Here is a 24,710-nt window from a genome sequence, read left to right as displayed (position 1 = left end):
AACAAGATGATAAGAGTACTATGCAAAATAGTGGTGTCACCGTGCTAGCTGAAGCAATGCATATATCAAGTATGAAGGACTTAAACCCCAAATATGCAAATTTGTCATATTTTGGAGTTATTGAGCACATTTGGGTGTTTGATTACGAGAAGTTTCAGATTCCCATCTTTGGTTGCAAGTGGGTGAATAGTAGTGGCATACGAATGGATAAGTCTGGATTTTTGCAAGTTGATCTTACTAGGGTGGGGTACAAAGATGAACCTTTTATTCTAGCATCTCAAGCTAAACAAGTGCTCTATGTGAATGACCCGAAGAGTACAAAATGGTCTATAGTGCTTTTCTCTAACAAAGTGACTGATGATAGCGGTGTCGATCAATGTGATATTGATGTTGAGAATGAGTCATGCATTAGACGGAATGAGTTGAATAGAAATGATGAAGTTGAGGATCTTATACCGGATGAGTCATATATAAGAAACGATCATAATGAGGGAATTTGGATCAATTCATCCGTACGCATTGCTAAGAAACAAGTGATTAATATTCCAACAAAGAAAAGAAAGAGATGTTAGTGACTTAGGTAAATTATCCATGGTTTCTTTATTTATTTTTTTCAATTGTTTTGATTATAAGTTATATGTGATAATGCAGGATTTCATTATATTTTTGTTTTCAATTGCTTTGATTATAAGTTATATCTGATAATGCATGATTTCTTTATTTTTTTGTTTTCAATTGCTTTGATTATAAGTTATATCTGATAATGCATGATTTCGTTATATTTTTGTTTTCAATTGCTTTGATTATAAGTTATATCTGATAATGCATGATTTCTTTATTTTTTTTGTTTTCAATTGCTTTGATTATAAGTTATATTTGATATTTGATGGTTTCCTTGGTTTATTACAGGTTAGACATGGCTGATGACCAACATGAGGAAGTTAGTAAAAAAGTATCCGCGGAAGAAGAAATTCGAAGAGGCATCACAGTAATGAGAAGGGTGGTCCAAGGAAGATCTCGAGGCATCATACTAGATGTCTATTGGAATAACCAGGGACAGCTTATAGAACCTAATGGGCATACCTTAACTAGTTTTATCGGTGCACTAGTAAGGAATGAAATTCCCATTACATGTGATGATTGGAGAAACAAAGAGCTGAATGAGTCCAAAGAAAAAATTTGGAGTGAGATAAAGGTACAATCATTTGGCCCTTAATTATACGGTATCAATTATGTTTTTTCAATTACCGATACTAACTATCAATCTGTATGTTTTTCTTAGCGATGTTTTAACATCGAAGAAGAAAGAAGAGGTTTTTGTATGAAATTGGCCGGAAAGCTTCTAAGAGGATTTCGGACATTTTTATCATCCAAGTTCCTTAAGGATGCGGATGGTAATTTTGTGGATGCGGAGCTTCCTAAAAAATATGAAAGTTTGATATCGGCTGAAGAATGGGAAGCTTTCAAATCCAAAAGACAAGACCCGGTTTTTCAAAGAATAAGTGCTACAAATCGGGAAAGAGCATCAAGTCCCGCATATCCGTACCGAAAAGGACGTGTCGGATATGGACGCTTAGAACAATCCATGGTAAGTATTTATAAATTGCAATAACAAATTTGTTCATCATATATTAGTTTTATCTGATCAAATTGTATGACTTAATGTGTAGCTGCAGAAGGAGGAAAGTTCAGAAACATCTCTTCCTGCACATGTTTTGTGGAAGGAAGCCCGTGTGGGCAAATCTGGAGTTCCTCAAGAAGAAGTTTTACACGTATACCAGAAATGTGTAAGTATAACATTTTTTCATTAATTGAATAACATTTTTATACACAAATATTTGACAAGTATACGGTATTCATCTGATTTTTCAGGAGGAGCTATCTCAGTCTTTATCTCCCGATGATACTAAGGGCATACTTAGTCGGGCATTAGATGTCCCTGAGTATTATGGTCGGGTGAGGGGTAAGGGATTTGGAGTCACTCCGACCTCCCTGAGTATTAAAAAAGGAAAGGCTCCTAGTAATCGGGAGCTTCATGCAAGATTGGAAGCCATGCAAGCTGAGCTTGATGCATTGAGGAGAGAAAGAGAGGCTAGCGCATCAACAGTATACAGAGATGCTTCGGACAAAGACAGTATCAACTGTACCTTTCAGCCGAACATTCCAGAGGTAATTACATATAATTGTCTTAAATTGAACTATTTGCTTAAATTATGTATTTGACATATATACACATTAACGATTTCTTGTTATTATTGGTTTTAGGGCATTTCCCATTGTCAGCTGTATTTGTCGTCACCATACTATCGGATGGTTGGCAAGGGAAAAGTGCATAACGTTAGCGGAGTATTACTCCACACTAGAGAGCTCCCTGCTGGATGTTTGAAGGTATCAGTTGATATTGCAGTTGAGCCGAATGCAGCATTACCATATCCTAGCGATGATTCGGATGCAACAACGGTGCACGAAGCAGTAGGTTCGTTTGTTGCATGGCCGACAAACCTCATATGCGTAGGATATGAGGTATGCTTAAAACTTATGTTAACTTTAATGTGTATATTCAAAGTTTAAAATTTATGCTTAAAATTTTACTTACATATTTTCCTTGGTTATGTTAAATAGACTCCCACAAAATCCAAATCAAAAGATAATGCGATTCCACGGCATACCGAGTCCACGGTTTCAAGAAAAGAGGTAATATACAATTATATGACATATATTCATGGAAGTTGTTACATTCTTAATTTGATCTAACTATTTATATGACATGTAGCTTCAAGAAAATGAGGTTAGCAATGCCTCCGCACAACAAAAAAAGGAGGTTAGCAACGCCTCCGCACGGGTAAAAAGTTTTGGTGCTAAGAAGACCGTAGCTAGGAAAAAAACTACCACCAAGTATAGGTCGTGCCTCAGGACATTTCTAGAGATGACCGATATACCGACCGGAGGTGTTCGGACCCTACATATGGAGGTAGGGATTTTCGGCTTTGATTACGACCAAATGATTGGTAATGAAGACTTCATGCAAGTTTTTAGTCATGAAGAAATCGGCGTCAACGTTGTCAATACATATATTAGGTAAATCCGGTCTACTTTGTTTTATTAATTAAACAACTTATGTTAATGATGTTTACTTTATGTTAATCCGGTTTACTTTATGTTTCAAAAGAGGTGTTAATGATGTTTTTATATTAGGTTTTTGTATGACAAATTGATGCGCCCCAATGGTTTGGACGTGTCATTCGGATTCTTAGCACCCGCGACCGTCAACTTAGTTTTAATCTTAAGTAGACCGGATACCGTGACGGAGTACGTTCTTCGGATCCTCATGGACAATAAAGATGCGGAGAAGTTGTTTTTTATACCGTTTAATACCGGGTTAGCATTTCATTCTAAATTCATCTATTATAATTATTTTCCAAGTTACCATCTAACATTTGCCTAATCATTACAGTGGACATTGGTTGTTGCTCGCAATCAATCCTATCCGAGAAATTGTGTATTATCTTGACTCGTTAGGAAATGATTGGACAACATACCCGGATATGAAGGTCCTAATTGACACGTAAGTGAGAATGTTCAAAAAATTTCTTAGTTTATGTGAATTGTTCTAATTGCTTCATTTTTATTTTATTAGCGTCCTACAAGCTTTTCGGGCCCAACGAGATATCCAAACCTCAAGGAGGGGCGCCAACTCCATTACATGGATTAAAGTGGCGGTATATTTTTAATTACCACATTTTTTATTATATTAGTGATGACACTTGATAAAACTTAGGATTTATAATCCATATTTTTTTTTCATATGTAGTGTCCTCAACAACGTAATCAAATAGATTGCGGGTATTTCATGTTGAGGTTTATGCGAGATACTCTTGCTTTGGGCCGATTAAAGATTCCCACCGATGTATGTATTTCTAACTTATGAGTTATTTTTATATTTACACATATCTCATATAATTAAATAGTTGGAATTAATTCAAAATATGTTATATTATTATGTAGTACTTTGAGGAATTCAAGTGTGCATTTTATACAAAGGATCAAGTGGACGAAATCAAAGAGGAGTGGTGTCAATTCATGATAGAGCTCAATGTTTGTTCATAAATTTGTGTAATTAATGTGTACATTTGTAGTATATGTAATGACTTGTAAATGTGTACATAAATTTGTATATATTTTGATACATTTAAGGCAAAATTGGTTTGAATTGGTATATATATATATATATTTGTTAGCCAAAAATTGGTAGAAAAAAGGCCAAAATGGCATATATAAAATGTGATAATTGTCTGTCAAAATCTGGTTGAAAACAGGTAGAAATTCTGGTTTATAAACCTGGAAAAAATGTGGTTTAAAACAAAAGCTTCAAAAATTTTCGTATACCTTAGACAGCGCTTTTGTAAAAAGCGCTGTCTAAGGGGGGGATTAGAAAGCGCTTTAGGCAAAAGCGCTGTCTAAGGGGGGGCTTAGACAGCGCTTTTTGAAAAGCGCTGTCTAAGGTATACCTAAAAAAATTAAAATAGGAGGGTCTTAGAAAGCGCTTTTGGCCAAAGCGCTGTCTAAGGGGGTGGGGCTTAGACAGCGCTTTTCAAAAGCGCTGTCTAAGGTATACCTAAAAAATTTAAAATAAGAGGGTCTTATAAAGCGCTTTTGGCCAAAGCGCTGTCTAAGAGGGGGGGGGGGGGGGGGGGCTTAGACAGCGCTTTTAAGATTTAAAAAAGCGCTGTCTAAACCTTTAGCAGCGGAGGTTTAGACAGCGCTTTAAAGCGCTGTCTAAGGCTAAAAAAGCGCTGTCTAAGGTCTTGTTTGTTGTAGTGGGTCCAATCTATCGGGATGATTTTTTATGTTTATGTCTCTAATTTTTTTCTGGACCGCCCTTTTTGGTTTTCAATCCACTGAGACGCTCATTTTTTCCTAAGCGACCCTTTCGAGTTTTCAACTTAGCGAGTTTTTCTTTTATTTTTCTAGGCGAAGTATTTCTTGATTGCATCAGCATTCACAGGACAAGGGAGCTCCTCACCATCCATAGTCGTAAGATTCATTGCACCCCTAGAGAAGGCTCTCTTAATAACATATGGGCCTTCATAATTATGAGTCCATTTGCCGCTAGAATCAGTGTTGAAAGACAAGATATTTTTGAGCATGAGGTTGCCTTCTCTGAATACGCGGGGTCGAACCTTCTTGTCAAATGCTTTCTTCATTCTTTTTTGATATAATTAGCCATGGCATAAAGTTGTTATCCTCTTATCTTCAATCAAATTCAATTGATCATATTTGCTTTGACACCACTCAACTTTAGACAATTTGGCTTCCATCAAGACTCGCATTGATGGGATCTCAACCTCTACGGGGAGCACTGCTTCCATGCCATACACAAGAGAGAAAGGGGTTGGCCTTGTTGAAGTGAGGACGGATGTACGATATCTATGCAAAGAAAAAGGGATCATCTCATGCCAATCCTTATATGTAACAATCATATTCTGGATAATATTCTTAATATTATTATTTGCAGCTTCAACAATCTCATTCATCTTAGGTCTGTAAGGATAAGAGTTATGATATTGAATCTTGAAGTTGTCATAAAGCTCTTTCATCATCTTATTATTCAATTCAACCCATTGTCAGTGATGATCTTACTTGGAACACCATATCGGCAAATAATTTGATTCTTGATAAATCTGACCACAACCTGCTTGGTCACATTATCATAAGATGTTGCTTCAACCCATTTGGTGAAGTAATCAATAGCCACCGGAATAAAACGATGTTTGTTCGAAGATTTGGGTTCAATCATGTCAATTTCTCACATAGAGAAATGCCATGGGGATGAAATAATATTGAGAAGAGTTGGAGGCACATGAATCTTATCAGCATACATCTGACATTTATGGCACTTCTTCACACATTTACAACGATCAGATTCCATTGTCATCCAATAGTAACTCACACTTAACGTCTTTTTAGCCATTGCATGTCCACTGGCATGAGTACCAAAGGATCCTTCATGAACTTCTTGCATTAACATGTCTGCTTTGTGTCTATCCACGCATCTGAGCAAGACCATGTCAAAGTTTCTCTTATACAACACATCTTCATTCAGAAAGAAATTGCCATTCAGTCTTCTCAAAGTCTTCTTATCTTTGTTGGATACCCCAAGCGGTTATTCCTGACTTTGGAGGAAACACTTGATATCATGATAGCCAGGCTTATCATATATGACTTCTTCTGCTGCAAACACGTGAGCAGGCCTATCAAGGCACATAATTTTGATAATGGGTGCATCATTCCAACGGTATACTTTATACATATAAGAAAAAGTATCCAAAGCATCCCCATTTGATTCTCTTCACGAGGTATATGATGAAACTCAACTTTGTTGAAGAAAGTCAAAAACCTTCTTGCATAATCTTTGTAAGGAATCAAGCCAGGATGAAGAGTCTTCCATCCTTTAATCTAATTAACCACCAAGGTGTAATCTCCATATACATCAAGGATCTTAATTCTTAAATAAGTGGCTTCTTCAAGACCCATAATACAAGCTTCATATTCTGCCATGTTGTTCGTGCAATCAAACATCAATCTTACAATGAAAGGGATAAGAGAACCCTAAAGAGTAATGATGATTACTCCAATTCCATTACCATAAGCACTAACATCTCTATCAAACACTAAACCCCGTCGGGATCCAGGCTCTGGTCCTTCTTTAGGCAATGGTTCATCACAGTCTTTAGCTTTTAAGTTCACAACATCTTCATCAGGGAAGTTAAACCTGATGGATTGATAATCATCAATCGGCTGGTGAGCCAAATGATCTGCAAGAATACTTCCTTTAATCACCTTCTGAGTACGGTACTCAATATTATATTCAGACACTAGCATCTTCCAATGAGCAATCCTCTCAGTCAAAACCGGCTTTTCAAAAATAAACGTGATTGGATCCATTTTGGATATCAACCAAGTGGTATGATTAATCATATACCAGCGTAGACGCTTGGCAGCATAGGCTAAAGCATAATAAGTCTTCTCGAGCATGGAATACCAAGACTCATAGTCTGTAAACTTCTTACTCATATAGTATATGACATCCTCATTCCTACCAGTTTCATCTTGTTGTCCAAGTACACAATCCATGGACTCTTCTAACACAGTTAAGTACTTGATCAATGGTTTTCCTTCTATTGGATGGGACAAGATAGGAGGTTCAAGTAGATACTCCTTGATGTCGTCAAAAGCTTTTTGGCAGTCTTTTGTCCAAACACAACCTTCATCTTTACGGAGAAGCTTGAAGATTGGCCCACACGTGGCAGTCATGTGAGATATAAACCTGGAGATGTAATTCAGGCGCTCGAGGAATCCTCTGAATTTATTTTCTGTCTTTGGTGTAGGCATCTCTTGTAGAACTCTGACTTTATCAGGATCTACTTCAATACCTTTTTGGCTGATAATGTAGCCCAACAACTTTCCTAAACAGACACCAAAAGTACACTTATTAGGATTCAAGCGGAGTTTAAACTGTCTCAAACGTTGAAAAAGCTTCAACAAATACTTAACATGATCTTCTTTAGTATTCAAATTAGCAATCATATCATCGATATAGGCTTCTATCTCTTTATGCATCATGTCATGGAAAAGAGTAGTCATGGCTCTCTGGTACGTCGCACCAGCATTCTTTAAACCTAAAGGTATCACTCTATAGTAGAATGTTCCCCAGGGTGTAATAAATGCTTTCTTTTCCATGTCCTCTGGTGCCATCTTGATCTGATTATAACTGGAGAAACCATCCATAAAGGATAAGACATTGAACTTAGTTGTATTATCTACCAACATGTCAATGTATTGTAGAGGAAAATCATCCTTTGGAATAGCTTTATTCAAATCTCTATAATCAACACACATTCGAACTTTGCCATCCTTCTTTGGAACGGGCAAAATGTTGGCCACCCATTGAGGATACTCAGAAGTAACAAGGAACCCATCATCAATCTACTTTAGAACCTCCTCTTTGATCTTAACATCTATATCAGGATGAGTTCTTCTCAACTTCTGTTTAACTGGCTGACACTTTGGCTTCAATGGTAATTTATTCTCCACAATACCAGTATAGAGACCTGGCATATCTTGATAAGACCAAGAAAACACATACACATATTCTCTAAGAAGATCTACCATCCTCTTCTTAACATCTGGACAAAATGATGCCTCAATCTTGACTTCTTTCTTGTTCTCTTCAGAACCCAAATTAATCACTTCCAAAGGCTCTTCATGAGGCTGAATGGTCTTCTCCTCATGCTTAAGCAAACGGGAAATCTCATCAGGAATCTCTTCAACATCCTCTTCTTCCATTTCAAACACAAGGAACTCAAAGTTGGGAGAGGGCATAGAGTCATTATTTTCAATGGGTTTAACAATTAATTTGCACAATGATTTTATGCTTGATTTTTACAATATGAACAAATAAACGCATAATTATGATGCAGATGTAAAAAGTGATTATCATTATCTTGATTTTTTATGTTACCATTTTTTCAGAAAAAGCAAAAGAAGAAAACATAATATGGATAAGCAAAATAACATTTTATTAATGAAGATAAAATTTGAAACAAAACCCTCATAGATTCACTTTCACCTTGAGCATAGTGAAAGGATTTTTGAAAATAACAAAAGCATATTACTTTGACAAGTGAGTAACAGAGAGAACATCAACAGCATTCCAATTCTGGCACATCACTTCGTGCGTCACAAAGATTGGGGCTTCTTGCTCTTGATCATCTTCCAGGATTGCAGTAGCAGATTGATCTTTGGAATGGATAAAACCAACACTGTGAAAAACTTCTTGGGTACACTTCAAATCTTTATGGGTTGAACCAGGCGAGAAGCCTAAAACAACTATGTTCTTATTTTCAGCAAGTTCAACAACTTGACCCCATCCAACAGACTGACCATTCTCCACAACTTGTCGGGTGTCTTTCAAATAAGTCATGGATTCCCCATTCTTCTTAACAGCATTATTAATGATATAAAGAGCTTGAAATGGAGTTCCTACGACTTCGTCAGCATCAATGTACAATAACAAAGAGAGATGGCTCACCAATATGGCATGCTCGCACCCACAATCACCAACTTTCCATTTTTCATAAATGTCAACTTCTGATGGAGAGTTGACGTCACTGCTCCAACTTCGTAAATCCATGGATGACCCAGGAGACAACTATAGGCAGAATGGATATCCATCACTTAAAACATAATCTGAAATAAGAACGGACCTATCTTCAACGGGAGATCAACCTCTCCAATCACAGTTTTCTTTAAGCCATCAAAGGCGTTCACAATAATTCCAATGAACCTCATCGGAGCACCTGGATAAGAGAGCTTATACATAGTAGACTTCGGCATAACATTCAGATAAGAGCCAATGTCAACCAACACATTGGACAGAGCATGTTCTTGATAATTCATAGAAATGTGCAGAGCTAAATTATGGTTCCTCCCCTGCTCGAGCAATTTTTCATCACTGAAACTCAAGTTGTTACATGCAGTAATGTTGGAGACAATGCCATCTAATTGACCAATTGTTACATCATGATCCATATAGGTTTTCTCCAAGAGCATATGCAAAGCCGCTATGTGAGATTCTAAATTCATCAATAAAGATAAGATAAATATTTTGGACGGGGTATGCAATTACTGATCCACCACATTGAATTCACTTCTGTTGATCAACTTCAATACTTCATCCTAATCATATTTCTGGTTCATACTTCTGGACTAGCCAGACTGCATAACAGGAGTTTTCACCTGAGCTTGCTTACCCACAGAAGCATCTTCAATTCTTTTAGGAGCCTCGGAAGCAGATACTTGACCACTTCGGATCACATCACTTACATCAACAATATTCGTAACGGAAGAAAAGGAAGGAATACGGACTTCTTTTCCATCTTCCAACATAGTAGAATTTTTCTTGTAAGGGATAGCTCTATCAGATTCATAAGGCGTAGGACCCGTTAAATGAATAACCAAAGGAGAAACGCCAGACTTTTGACTACTGGAGGCAATCACAACGGGTTCTGGGATATTGAAATGGGGAATTATGACATTTACATCATGCTCATCTTCATCCTTGTCTCTCATAATCTGAATAAGATTTTGATCCAACATCTCTTTCAAATATCTCTTCACTACAGGACACCCTCGAGGGTTTCTTGAACATATATGACAAGAAACGTGATCATGCTAATAATAACTCAACTCGCACAAAGTTACGTGCATCTCGACCAAGGATCTTCTAATTGGATTGACATCAAAAACACGATACTTTCCAGGACATCCCTAAACCATATTCACAGATGCACCACCATATTTGGGCAACAAATTCGCTTGCACATTAGAACCAAAGTCTTCAAAAGACAAAATACCAATTTGCATTAGTCTTATCACCTCAGCTTTCAAAGCAACACAATTTTCAATATCATGACTGGGTGCACCTTGATAAAATGCACAATGATGATCAGATTTATACCACCATAGAAGTTCCTTCGGAATAGCTGGCGAAACTCTAGTATGTACTAAATTCTTTTGTATCAAAGCAAGAAATTATTCCGCATAGGACATCCGAATGGGATAAAATCACACCTGTCTTAGGACATGGTTCTGTTGATTCTATTGATGAGTATGTTGTTGAAAACGTGGTTGATAATTTTGTGCTACTTGAAAAAATGGAGCAGGATTAATAACCGGGGTAACTGATGCCACATGTTGATGACGTTGGTTGCTTCTCGGAGATCTCCTATGCTTCTCTTGTGAAATAACATTAGCATCATGTTCCTTCTTCTTGGACAAACAATTCCCATACTTCCTAGAACTGTCAGAAGAACCACTCTCTTTCAATCATCCCTCACGGACGCCTTCTTCTAGTCCCATCTCCATGTTGATCATCTCAGTAAAATCACTAGGAGCGCTTGCAACCATCCAGTCATAGTAAAACAGACTCAAAGTCTTCAAAAAAAGCTTTGTCATCTCTTTTTCTTCTAATGGGGGACTGACTTACGCATCAATCTCGCACCATCTTTGTGCTTACTCTTTGAAAGTTTCCTTATCCTTTTGACACATAGCATGGAGTTGATCTCGATACGGAGCCATGTCAATATTATACTTGTACGGACTAACAAAAGCTTCACCTAGATCGTTTAAAGTACAAATCTGGGTGATATGAAGTCCCATGTACCACTTCAAAGCCGCACCAATCAAACTATTTTGGAAGTAATGAATCAACAGCTTATGGTTATCAGTTTGAGTTGACATCTTACAAGCATACATCCCCAAATGACTGAAAGAAAAAGAGTTACCCTTATATTTCTCAAAATATAGAACTTTGAACTTATGCATAATTTTCACATTAGGAACCAAGAAAAGATCATGAGCAATCTTTCCAAATAATTATTTTCCTCTTAGAGATTGAATCTCTTTCTGCATTGCTTAAAAATGATCTTGAAATTCATCCATCCTTTCATAGACACCAGCATTTTCACTCTAATCAGCATGGAAAACAAGTTCTTCCATATAAGGAGCAGTATGGACCATGGGAGATGGTGTAAGACCCCAATTTTGGCCCTAAGATCCCTCATGGCCCATATCATATCATATCATGGCCTCAAGGATCATTGCATGCCCTAGCTTCCCTCCTAGTGGGTAGGTTGCCTTATGAGTGTGGTTTTTGATCACCAAGCATGCCTTGCATTTGTATATCTTTGCTTTTCATATGTTTACTAACCAAAAAGTACAAAAATATTGTCATCTAACCATGTTACTTGCAGCTGAAGCAATCATCAATCAATTAGGTCAAAAATCAGTCAAAGTCAGGTATTGCAGTGGATGGTGGCCATTCTTGCAGAATTTGGGCACCATGATCAATAATCAAGAGTTCATATGACTTATGACATCATTTGGAATCAAAATATCAAGGAATTAGGGTTTGGAATTCATCAGAAGGTGCTTCAGTCATCCAAAACCCTAGAAAGTCAAACTTGGTCAACTGTCCATTTAATCAGTGATTTGGTGATGGGATTTGGTCTGAGAGGTCTCATTCATGCTTATACAAGATTCATATATCATGTCAAGCATCCACAATGAAGAAAATAAAGTCAGACAGGAAAGTTCCAGAAATAGAAACTTGACCTGTAATTCAAATTTGCCAAAAATGGAAACTTCTTGATCTTAAACTTACATCATCATACAAGCTTCAAATGAATTTTTGCCCAACATGAAAGTTGAATATCTTGTTCTCCCATTTTCAAAAAGTCCAAGAACTCTCAATTCCCATGTATGGTTGGCAAGATATGATCAATTCATTTTCACAAATTCTTGAACTTCAAAGGGCCATATCTCATGAACCATTTGGCCAATTTTGGTGGGGTTTTTTCCTACAAGCTCCATTTGTTCCCCTCTTTCCAAAAATTCATTTATCATTCACCAAAACCTTACCATGCAAAATGCCATTTTTGGACTTGTCTTCATTGAATTTCAAGTGGTGCAAAAAGTTGACTTTTTAATTTAGCAATTTTTAACACATTTGGCCATTTGGGAATTGTTTGGAAGGGTATTTGAAACATGTTCAAGGCCCAAACTCGGCCAGAACCATACACCTCCATGTGCATATGTCAAAAGTTAGCAAAATGCAATTTGGCTTCATTTAAGTTAACTTTGATTAGTACCTTCATTAACAATGTTAAACAGCAAATATAAGGGACATTTTCTGTCATTCTAAACCTAGCTGCAGCCATCTAAACACCAGAATTCTCTCATTTGCAAAAATCACCATTTTCACGATTTGCAATTTCTGAGCAAAACTCCCAAAAGACCCGAGCATCCTTTCCTGGTTTCATCACCTAGCCATCATCTGGAAACCCTTTGGAGCATAAAATACCAGCTGGAAGTTCATTTCATGTTCTGTTTTCTTCAAGCATCTTCAATGGCCAAACTCGATTTAAGCTGGATTTAAGTGGGCTGAGCTAAACTTCTTCAAGAACCCATCATTTCCAACCATAAGGAGGACCTGTTTCAAGCTTGCATCATCAATCCATCACTGTTTTGCCATTTGCTTCAAATCCAAGTAAGTTTTCGACCCTCTTTATTTCAAAAATCATGAGGTGCTTAGGATAGATCTTTTGATGCTGATTCCATTGAACCTTGTATCATTGAAAATGGTTAACTGTGCTGGGAGAAATCTGAGTTTAAAGTTTGTTGGTTATTATTGTTTTGCATGATTTCTTGATAGTTAGCTCGAGTTAATGAATTTTAATGGTAGCATGTTAATATGCATTGCTTGTTGGTCACAATGATATGTGTGATTTCATTTTCTGGGTGCAATTGTTTTTCACGATTGGTTGATGATGAAGAACAAGATGATGCAGTTACTATAGCCAAAACCCTAGGTTTGAAATGCCCAGAAATTTGTCTATTTCGCGTTTGGCTTTGTTTGCTTGCATGAATATCACCATATCACTGCCATGCTGTTTGTGTAATGTTGTTGGAAATTCGTTTGATGTTGATGAGCATGAAGATGAAATGCTGTTGCTGTAGCAAACCCTAGCTATTTCCAGAACTGGATTTGTTTTCACGTGCATTTGCTTGCCCTGTTACTGTTCCATTGGTGACAACCAATGAGAACATTTCATTTCCCATGCCCTGTACGCACCGTTTTGATTAATGAGGGTGTTATTACCAGAATGCCACTCGGTCAATGTTGACCTACTAAACCATGTCACTTTGTTCATGTTATTCCAAATTGATTGCTTAACTTCTAAAAATCATTTCTCACTCGTTTCAATTCCAAATTTCATGAAATTTTTTCCATCATGTTCACATGAATGTCTACTTTTTTATCATGATTTTTAATAATTTTTTGGATGGATGGATTTTTAATGGCATTAGGTTTCTTGACATGTATGCATATTTCATACCTTTTGCCAAAACCATTGTGAAATTGTGATGATGTATCCAATGACCCTGAAATTTTTTGTGGTTAATCTACACTCATTCATGTTTGTTCTGATGTAGAGTTCTTGAATTTATCTTATCTGGTTGTTAAGATATGAATTTGGGAAGTAGGGTGTGACAATTTGTGTCACACCATGGTTATGCAATTTCATGATTTTTGTTGACATGCTTCCTGACCTCCAATTGATGTGAAATTTTGTATGAACCTTCTCTTATATGTCTAGTTCACTTGTGATTTTTCCTGGAATTAATTATGCCATTTCCTAATTGTTTGAGATTTTTATCCCCTGCCTAGTCAAATGTTGACTTTGTGTGACACATCTTGCCATTTCCTTTGTGAAATTCTCATACTTTATTGGATGATCATGAAATTTTACATGTGCATACTAGACATCTTAAGCTTTGTCATGGTGTTGATCCCATTCATTTATCATTTGTTATCACTGATTTATGAATTTTTGAAGATGATGCATGTTTGTTTGACTTCTTTGAGCATGCTTGAGATTGCTTTGACTTTCTGATTTTAATTGACCATCTTCCCATGATCCAATTGAGCTGAAATTTTATATGCATGTCATGTTATGGATTGTGATTGATCATGATTTATTTTCTGATTTTTGGAATTGATTATGATTGCTTTTGAGCTAAGTCTTGCTGTTGACTTCTATGAGCTTTCATTTGCCATGTTTTGACTTCCTTTGCTTATGAAATCATGATGATGAATGATATGAATGTGGGACCAATTGAGTTTGCTTCTTAAATGTTTGAACTTGATTTTGATTGACTTTCCTTTGCTGTTTTGACTTTCTCATTCACTTTTGACCCTAGGCTTGTCCTAGGGGTCTCCTGGCTTATGTTTGAGTTCATTGTTTCAGGTTAAGCTACAAATGCTTCAAAGAAACTTTTACAAGTTGATTGAGTTTATTTGTTTATCATGAGCTAACCTTTGTTTTGTAGGTGGCTTGACTCATATGATTTGAGTCTTGTGCTTTGCACATTTGCCTGTCTGTGTTGACTGTTGATTCCTTTCCTTTTGCTTTAATTGTTGAACTGTGTACTGATTTGTTTGACTATTTCAGGTACCACTTAGTTGCTTAGTTCTTTGAACTTGCTTTGCTTTGCTATTTAGCAATTTGCTTTGAGGTATAATTCCTTTTTCTTCATGTAGTCTGGAAGACCTGGCCTGTTACTTGGCCAGGCAACTGTCTGAAGTCCTCCTTAAGAGGCAATGCTTGTGTGTGTTTATATTTGTCCCAAGCAGGAAAAGTCCTTTAAATAAGGCAATTGGTAGATCAAAGGGATAAGCAACCTATCCCCTACTATTCTGTGAGTCTTCTCCTTGCTCCCATTACATGGTTGTAGCATTGAGATCCAAGCCCAAGATCAATCGAGTCAATAATATGTGGAGAGAGTTCCTACTTTCTGAACTCCCACAACTTCTGATATTCAAAAGCTCTCCCTGATCAGGGATAAGAGCAATGAGGCACACCCCTCATATCCTTTCATCTGCTTCACCTTAGCCCCTTAATGGCAAAGTTAAGAGCACCTGTGACCCTATTCCAGTTGGCTTCAATGCCTGACCCTTTGAATGAGCCTCCTTGTTTGGTTATAGTGTGTGCTGTTTGCTTTCATTGATTGATCACTTGTTCCCTATGCACATGTTTGCTTGTATGCTCTATGCATTTATCATCATTAATTGCTCATTAATGCATAATCATCTCATTTGTCCTTGTGACATCATTATCATTGTTGTTTACCCATTGAGGACAGTTGTAAGACCATTCCTTTGGCTATTGTTCCTATGATATGGAAGTGAGTATAAGACCATTCCATTGGCCACTCATCTTATCTTTGCTTGATGCATTTGATTATATGTGAGGATGCAATTGTAAGTCCCTGCAAGTTGGCATTTGCTTTCCTATGATCACATGTTGTTTTGTTTGTTTGTATGTGAGGATACAACTGTAAGTCCCTGCAAGTTGGCATTTGTATTCCTAGGACCATACTGTGGAAGTTAGAGTAAGCCCAGACAGATTGGCATCTGACTTCCATGTTTTGTTTTTCTTTGTTTATGTGAGGATGCAATTGTAAGTCCCTGCAAGTTGGCATTTGTATTCCTATGATCACGTGTTGGATATTGGTATAAGTCCAGACAGATTGGCATCCGGTATCCAAGTTTCTTTTTGTTTTAGGAGATTAGTGTAAGTCCATTTAGTGGCCTCTGATATCCCTTTCTGCTTTAGGAGATTGGTATAAGCCCAGTGATTGGCATCCGATATCCGCTTTTGTTGACTTTCTTGCTTGTTTGTTATTATCCATTGCTTATTCCAAAGGACACACTTGAATCATCTCCTATATGATTTCAAGAGGTGAACCTCCTAGGAAGTTTTACAATCCATCCTCATCCATTCATCCCCATTATGTCCTAAACCTTTTCACACTTTACTTTCAAACTTGACATAGATATTGTGCAAACATCTTCATGTTTTCAAACTAAAAACCTGGACCCCAAGTCCTTGACCTTTTTCAAACTCCATTTCATAATACTTCTTTTGAATCAATCTTAATCATACTTTGACTCCATTTTCATAATCATAATCAATTAACTTCACCCATTCACTTGTTTTGGCTTTGTCCATTGTTAGTCTTTTCATGCATTAGCCATAGGTTTCAATTATCATTGTGGTTGATGTAAATCTTGCCTATCCTTAGTGAGTCGACTATAAGACTTCCGTACTGAAAACAGGGTTAACCCCTCTAGTACGTCGAAGCTATCCTCGCATGGTGGATGTTGGTCTTGGTCGAGTTTTCTCCCATTGATAATGAAAAGCCTCAGTGCTATTGTTTAAAACTGAATCCACCAACTTTTGGAAATCTTTTAGCCGAACTACGGCGTTTTGATCCTTACCTTTGATGGAAGGTACGTAGGCAGCGGGTTCATCCGTTCGAACACAAAAATAACTAACTTGCACATTCTTTTCTCATCATCCCAATCATGTTTGCACAATGTTTATGTCATAACAAATAACAAATTAGTACAACAAGTGTGAAAAGGGCTCCCTAGGAGTACCTAGGACGTGATGGGTGCCTAACACCTTCCCATTGCGTAATTTACCCCTTACCCAGACTCTCTGATCTTTTTATTAGTTTTCTACGTGTAAAACTTCTTAGGCTTTTGTTCGCTTTTTAGCCAGTCCTTTGGATAAATAAAAGTGCGGTGGCGACTCGAAATTTCATTGTATACCTTGCTTATGATTTAATCGATAGATCATATAGCGACGAATACACCGCTACAGAAAAGTGGCGACTCTGCTGGGGAATACGTCGATCCCTGGTTGTATTGCCTACTTTTCACCCTTGTTGTGCTATATTATTATTTGTTATTTGACATATTTTTGTACAATTTGGGATAACTGTATTGATTGTAATGTTTGAATTGCTTGATATACAATTGCTGTTTGCTTTGGTGATCTGTGAGATGAGTTCTATACCCGAACTCGAGTGCACTCTAGGATAGGAGAATGGCATAGTCTTGTTGACTGGTGTGGAGTATTCCTTAGCCAGTTGACTTGCGAGTCCATTCACTTGGTGGAGGTCATGTTGGATTAATAATGTCACACAAGTTATTTGTGGTTAGGCATTATTCTTTCAATCATGTTCCGCAGAAGCCAAGGACCTTAGTTTACCAAACCCATCTTGGCCTATTTCTTAAGAACGTAGTGCGGAGGTCGTTCAGATGTCAGTTCTGATACGATTGTTACGCGATACTACACTCATAAGAGTTTCTCTTGAGAATATTCTTGGAATACGAGTATTCGTTCCTCCGATAATATTCGAAAGATGGAACGATGATTATGGGAACCTCTGATAGAACATGTCTGGCAGGTTTAAACCCTAGTACACTCCCTTTGGGTGGTTCTTAACCGAGACTCCATGCTCGTGACTCTCAACAAACCCATGATTCGTGGTTGAGTCGTTCAAACATTGTTAATATCAATGGATCCCGGATCAGGTGTAAAACCTAAAATCCACCAAAGCGGCTGGTTGATATTAAGGATGTTCGAGCCGGTTCATGTACCGTTAATATCAATGGAACTTGGGTGTCGATAAGGTGAAAACCTAAATCCACCAAAATGGATGATTGATATTAGGGATACATAGAGCTTTCCCACGACCTTTGCTTGGTGTGCTTTGCTTGATCCTTGAGTGTGTTTGTTGCATTCATACATTCACGCATTCATCCGCATTCATGTCATCATAAAAAAGAAAATTTTCAAGGAACTTAAAGGGTTATTTGCAAAATTTTCAGACATGGAAAGACCAAAAAGGCATACAAAGAAGTACAGCTTCAAACAGCCCGATGTAAAAGAGTTAAGGAATCTGACATCATATGTATTAGATCCCTTGGGTTTCAAAGCTCGCTATGGGAAGCTTCTACCTCTGCTCACCACTCAGGTTGACGAAGGATTGATGAGTACCTTGGCTCAGTTCTACGATCCTTTGCATCATTGCTTCTTATTTCCGGACTTCCAGTTGTTGCCAACTTTGGAGGAATATTCTCATCTCATTGGGATTCCGATTCTGGATCAAGTGCCGTTCAGTGGCCTAGAGAGTATTCTATCTGCTCGAGAGATTGCTAGTCTGTTGCACATAGATGAAGATCTGATTAGAGCTAATCTTACTACCAAAGGCGGAATTCAGGGTTTTCCTTCCGAGTTCCTCATTGCCCAAGCTACCTTTTATGGGAAGGCCATGAGTGAGGATGCCTTTGAGGCTCTATTTGTGTTGCTCATCTATGGATTGGTGCTATTTCCCAACTTCGACAAGTTCGTGGACATGAATGCCATTAGGATCTTCTCAGTTCTTAATCCAGTTCCGACTTTGTTGGGTGATGCTTATGTCTCCTTGCACCTAAGGAATATGAAAAATGGAGGAGTCATTGTCTGCTGTTTACCCCTGCTGTACAAGTGGTTTATTTCGCACTTGCCGCAGACAGTTGCTTTCAAGGAGAACAAGGGATGTCTACGGTGGTCTCAGAGACTCATGTCTCTCACTAATGATGATATCACCTGGTATGATCGCGTGTATGATACCGTTCAGATCATCGATTATTGTGGTGAATTCCCTAATGTGCCTCTTCTTGGTACATGTGGTGGGATTACCTACAATCCTATTCTTGCACGTCGTCAGCTTGGGTTCCCCCTGAAGGATAAACCTAATAACATTCTGTTAGAAGGTGTGTTCTTTCAAGAGGGTAAAGATCCCCAAGGCCTGAAAGCCATATTTGTCCGTGCATGGCGCAGTATTCATAAGAAGAGTAGGAATGAGTTGGGTCCAAAGAACTGCATTGCTTTAGAGCCATACACCTCTTGGGTCAGACAGAGAGCTGCCACCTACCTGATGCCGTATGATCATCCGAGACCTACACCGTTGGATGTGGCTGGGCCTTCAACCCTCCCTACCCAACGTGTAGAGGAGTTGAGAGAAGAAGACCTTTCGCGTGCTTGGATCCGTGAAAGAGAGGAATTGCTGCAGCAGCTCAAGGAGAAGGACGCTATGATTGAATTTCTCGAGCACCGAGTGATCGACGATCCGAACGACGCTTGGACTTCTCTGCTTCCTCAGTCATCCAAATTCTGGAAGACGAGGTATGATCGACTTGCCAAAGAGAAAGCTGATATGGAAGCTGCCTATGAGAGAGAGATCAAGAAGTTGTGCACTTCTCGTCCTCCAGCATCCCGAGCTGTTAGGGATCCATAGGATGTCATTTACCTTTTCTCTTTGTAATGAATCAAAAATGCTGTATTTCTTTGTTTTGATATATCAAATGAAATATTTTCCATGAGCAATTAAAATGTTTAAATATTCAAAATATTGCAAATAATACCCTAAAGGTTCCTTGAAAAACAAAGCATTTGCACAAGCATTTCATGCATCATTCTTGCATAAACAGGTACCCCTTTTTCTGGTCTTCTTGTCCTAACCTTTGCTCTTCATTTATTTTGAAGACAAGCTGACTCACCGGTATTATACGCGAGTCAACTCTGCCAGAGTAATGGAGCAATTGGAACAAGAGAACAGAGAACTAAAGGAAGAGGTCGCCAGACTTGGCGCTTTGATGGAGCAACTCCTTGCTGCTCAGAACCAGCCTGCCCAACAGCCAGCAACGCCTGTTCAGAGGACAGTCATTTCAGAAGTGGCTACTTCAACGGTGCCAGTCAGTGCCCATCAGTCTAATGCCATGCCTCCCGGTTTTCCTTGGGGGATGCCTCCAGGCTTCATGCCTGATCTGCCAGCTCCTACATTTGCTCAAATGTCGGCATCTAGCCCGGTCCCTGTTCCCGCTCCTCCTATCGTGCATACCATGCCTAGGGTAGACGACACCATCTATCACTCTGAGGCGTCTGAGGGCTCAGATGTTCATGAGAAGATGGATGCAATGAACGATCAATTCCTTGAGCTGAGAAAGGAATTGAGGACTCTCCGTGGCAAAGATCTCTTCGGCAAGTCTGCAGCCGAATTGTGCCTAGTTCCCGGTGTCAAGATACCAATCAAGTTCAAGGTCCCAGACTTTGAAAAGTATAAGGGGAACACCTGTCCACTAGCTCACCTGGTCATGTACGCCAGGAAGATGTCAACACAGACTGATAATGATCAACTCCTGATCCATTATTTCCAAGATAGTTTGTCTGGTGCCGCGCTCAGATGGTACATGAGTTTGGATAGTGTCAACATCCGATCTTTCAACGACCTTGGCGAAGCTTTCGTCAAGCAATATAAGTACAACGTCGATATGGCGCCTGACCGAGATCAACTCAGGTCCATGTCACAGAAAGATAAGGAATCGTTCAAGGAGTACGCCCAGAGATGGCGAGAGCTGGCAGCTCAAATAACTCCACCGCTGGAAGAGAAGGAAATGACCAAGATCTTTCTGAAGACTCTTGGCTCATTTTATTATGAGCGGATGGTAGCAAGCGCTCCCTCTGATTTCACCGAGATGGTGAATATGGGGATGCGTCTTGAAGAAGGTGTCCGTGAAGGACGGTTGGCCAAAGATGATGGTTCTTCCTCTAAACGATATGGAGCGTTTAAGAGGAAAGAAGGCGAAGCGCATGCGGTGCAGTCTCAGCCAAAGCATAGAAGACCCTCTGTTCAGAGGAAACCTGCACGACATACCAGTCATCAGCACCAGGTGGCTCACGTAGCGCCTGTTTTCAAGGACAATACTCCTCAACGTCAGCAATATCAACCTCAACAGTATCAGCATCAGCAGCAATATCAACAACTGCAATACCAACAACAACAATCTCGTCCACAGCAACAGGCTTACCAGCCTCGTGGGAGTACGAGTAATCAAGCAAACATGGGTTATGAAAGGAAGAAGATCAGTTTTGATCCGATTCCTATGTCGTATGCAGAATTGTATCCCTCTCTAATAGAGCGGAAGTTGGTTTCTCCGAGAGATCCTCCGGCTATACCTGTCAACCCTCAGTGGTGGTATAAGCCTGATCTGCACTGTGCCTATCACTCTGGCGCTCCGGGCCATGACATTGAAAATTGCCTCCAGCTGAAGACTAAGGTTCAAGACCTTATGAGAAGTGGAATCCTGAGTTTTGAGGACTCGAGCCCGAACGTCACCAAGAACCCATTGCCGCCGCATGGGAAATCTGTGAATATGATTCAGGAGTGCCTTGGGAAATACAAGGTTAAGTACGTCAGCCACATCAGGCAGTCGTTGGTTGATTTACATAAGATGCTGTGTCAGTACAGCTATTTGGAGCATAACCACGACAAGTGCCGCGTCTGCTCAGTTAACCGCTTGGGTTGCGACCAGATCCGCAGAGAGCTTCAGAAGATGTTGAATGAGGGTACCATTGAGATTCTGCAGAATCGCAATGTTGATGAAGTCGAACCTGAAGTGAATGTCATCTCACCAGTGTTCAAGCTGCCAGAACCCGTTGTTATTCGTTACAATAGCAACAAACCGAAGGCTTCCCTTCTTTGGTCATTAAACCGGCAGGCCCTGTGCCTTATACATCTGATCGAGCTGTGCCATTCCGGTACAATCCTGTTGCTGTCCAGGATGGGATCGAGGTGCCTTTGCCTTCAACTTCTGTAACCACTGTTGCTGATGTCAGTGGGTTGACCCGAAGCGGTCGTGTATTTTCTGCGCCTCCAAAGGCTGCTGCTTCTGACACTGTTGAGCGTCCGGTTGGGACCGCTGTGAATATCCAGAATCCGGCACTTGATGTTGCCAAACCCTCCTCATCCGTACAAAAGACTCATGTTTCTTCAGTTGGCCCAAGTGGCATTGTTGATGAAGAATCTGATGAGATGCTGAGGCTCATCAGAAAGAGTGAGTACAACATTGTAGATCAGCTTCTACACACGCCCTCCAAGATTTCTATTCTTTCTCTATTGCTGAATTCAGAACCCCATAGGGAGTCTCTGCAGAAAGTCTTGGACCTGGCATACGTTGATCACGACGTCACCCTGGAACAATTTGATAGTATTGTTGCAAACATTACCGCTTGCAACACCTTGAGCTTTTGTGACGCTGATCTCCCTGAGGAGGGAAGAGACCACAACATGGCTTTACACATATCCATGAATTGCAAATCTGATGCAATGTCCAATGTGTTGGTGGACACTGGGTCGTCTCTTAATGTATTGCCAAAATCCACACTCTCTCGATTGTCATATCAAGGTCCTCCTATGAGGCAGAGTGGGGTTGTTGTGAAAGCTTTTGATGGGTCACGCAAGACCGTGATTGGGGAAGTTGATCTCCCAATCAAAATAGGACCAAGTGATTTCCAAGTTACTTTCCAAGTAATGGATATCCACCCATCATACAGCTGTCTCTTAGGCAGACCATGGATTCACGAGGCTGGCGCCGTGACATCCACCCTACACCAGAAGTTGAAGTTTGTCAAAAACAAGAAGTTGGTTGTAGTAGGGGGAGAAAAGGCTCTCCTGGTTAGCCATCTATCTTCTTTCTCGTATATTGACGCAGAGGATGAAGTTGGAACTCAGTTCCAAGCTTTATCTATTGATGAACCAATCGAGAAGAAGTCTCCTTCATTCACTTCCTACCGAGATGCGAAGCTGGCCATTGAATGTGGTGCAGTTGCTGGATTAGGGAAAGTGCTTGAACTCGAAGATAATCGATCCCGGGCTGGCATTGGCTATGGTTCTGGGGCATGCAATGAGCAAGGTTTGTTCACAAGTGGAGGATTCATCCATGCCGATCAACCTGCAGAAGAGGAAGCTGCTGCTATCATTGAAGAAGAAGATGCAGAGGACTTGAACAATTTTGTTATTCCTGGTGGTGTCTGCCACAATTGGGTCGCTGTAGATGTTCCTACAGTCATCCATAGATCAGAGTAAATTGTTCACTTTGTTTAAAACCCTTCTCCCATGCCAAAAGGAGAAGTGATGACATTGTTGGCAAAGCATATATACAATGATGTTTTCATTCAATTTTCACATTGTTAAACATTTATTTTTCCTTTGTTTTCACTTTTTGCTTTTCATCATGAAATCAGTGATCACAAAAAACCATAAAAACAAGAATAAAAGCAAACATTTTTCATCTGCATAATGATTTGCTTGTTTAAATTCTGAAGTTTTTTCATTAACCGAAATCATTATGCAGGTTGATTCTAAAACCCATTGAACATAATGATCCAACGCCATCTCCCAATTTTGAATTCCCTGTATTTGAGGCAGAGGAAGATGACGTTGAAGAGATTCCTGATGAGATCACCCGTCTCCTTGAGCACGAAGAGAAGATCATTCAGCCGCATCTCGAAGACTTGGAAACAGTCAACTTGGGGTCTGAGGATTGTGTTCGTCTGGTAAAGATTGGGGCACTTCTTGAAGGGTCTGTCAAGGAAGATTTGATCAGCTTGCTACGAGAATATTCAGATATCTTTGCTTGGTCCTATGAAGACATGCCGGGTTTAGATACAGATATTGTGCAACATTTCCTGCCTTTGAAGCCTGAGTGCGTGCCTGTGAAGCAGAAGCTCAGAAGAACTCATCCAGATATGGCAGTGAAGATCAAAGAGGAAGTTCAGAAGCAAATTGATGCGGGGTTTCTGGTGACTTCTACATATCCTCAATGGGTGGCCAACATTGTGCCTGTTCCTAAGAAGGATGGAAAAGTCCGTATGTGCGTTGATTACAGAGATCTGAATAAGGCTAGCCCGAAAGACGATTTTCCTCTACCACACATTGACATGTTGGTAGACAATACAACCAAATTCAAAGTCTTTTCCTTTATGGACGGATTTTCCGGATATAATCAAATCAAGATGGCACCAGAGGATATGGAGAAGACAACATTCGTCACACCTTGGGGAACATTCTGTTATCGAGTGATGCCCTTCGGTTTGAAGAACGCCGGAGCCACGTATCAACGAGCTATGACTACCTTGTTTCATGACATGATGCACAAGGAGATCGAAGTCTATGTTGATGATATGATTGCTAAGTCCCGAACGGAAGTTGAGCATATTGAGCATTTGTTGAAGCTTTTTCAGCGTTTGAGGAAGTTCAAACTTCGCCTGAATCCGAACAAATGTACCTTTGGAGTCCGTTCCGGCAAGTTGTTGGGTTTTGTGGTAAGTGAAAGAGGTATTGAAGTTGATCCTGCAAAGGTCAAAGCAATACAAGAGATGCCTGCACCCAAAACTGAGAAGCAAGTCCGAGGT

General features: G+C 39.4%; 1 protein-coding gene across 1 annotated transcript; it reads right to left on the bottom strand.

Annotated features, from left to right (window-relative positions):
* Positions 1 to 8,671: 8,671 nt before the first annotated feature.
* On the bottom strand, positions 8,672 to 12,779 carry LOC127136637 (uncharacterized). Its single transcript, XM_051063174.1, has 5 exons — positions 12,711 to 12,779; positions 10,336 to 10,572; positions 9,813 to 10,233; positions 9,289 to 9,635; positions 8,672 to 9,211 (listed from the first exon to the last, which is right to left on the bottom strand). Exons 1-5 carry the CDS (start codon positions 12,777 to 12,779, stop codon positions 8,672 to 8,674), a joined length of 1,614 nt encoding a protein of 537 aa, XP_050919131.1.
* Positions 12,780 to 24,710: the final 11,931 nt, after the last annotated feature.

The sequence above is a fragment of the Lathyrus oleraceus genome, chromosome 4 (assembly GCF_024323335.1).
Source record: "Lathyrus oleraceus cultivar Zhongwan6 chromosome 4, CAAS_Psat_ZW6_1.0, whole genome shotgun sequence".
NCBI lineage: Eukaryota > Viridiplantae > Streptophyta > Magnoliopsida > Fabales > Fabaceae > Lathyrus > Lathyrus oleraceus.
This window is presented reverse-complemented; position numbering and strand designations above follow the sequence as displayed.

Excerpts from the sequence above, each read along its gene's own strand:
- LOC127136637 (XM_051063174.1), bottom strand. The coding sequence starts at position 12,779 with ATGGCTGCAGCTAGGTTTAGAATGACAGAAAATGTCCCTTATATTTGC. Across the intron at positions 10,573-12,710 it reads GTTTAACATTGTTAATGAAG|AATTTAGTACATACTAGAGT; the intron begins GTACTAATCAAA and ends TTGATACAAAAG. Across the intron at positions 10,234-10,335 it reads GTGGTGCATCTGTGAATATG|CATGATCACGTTTCTTGTCA; the intron begins GTTTAGGGATGT and ends AGTTATTATTAG.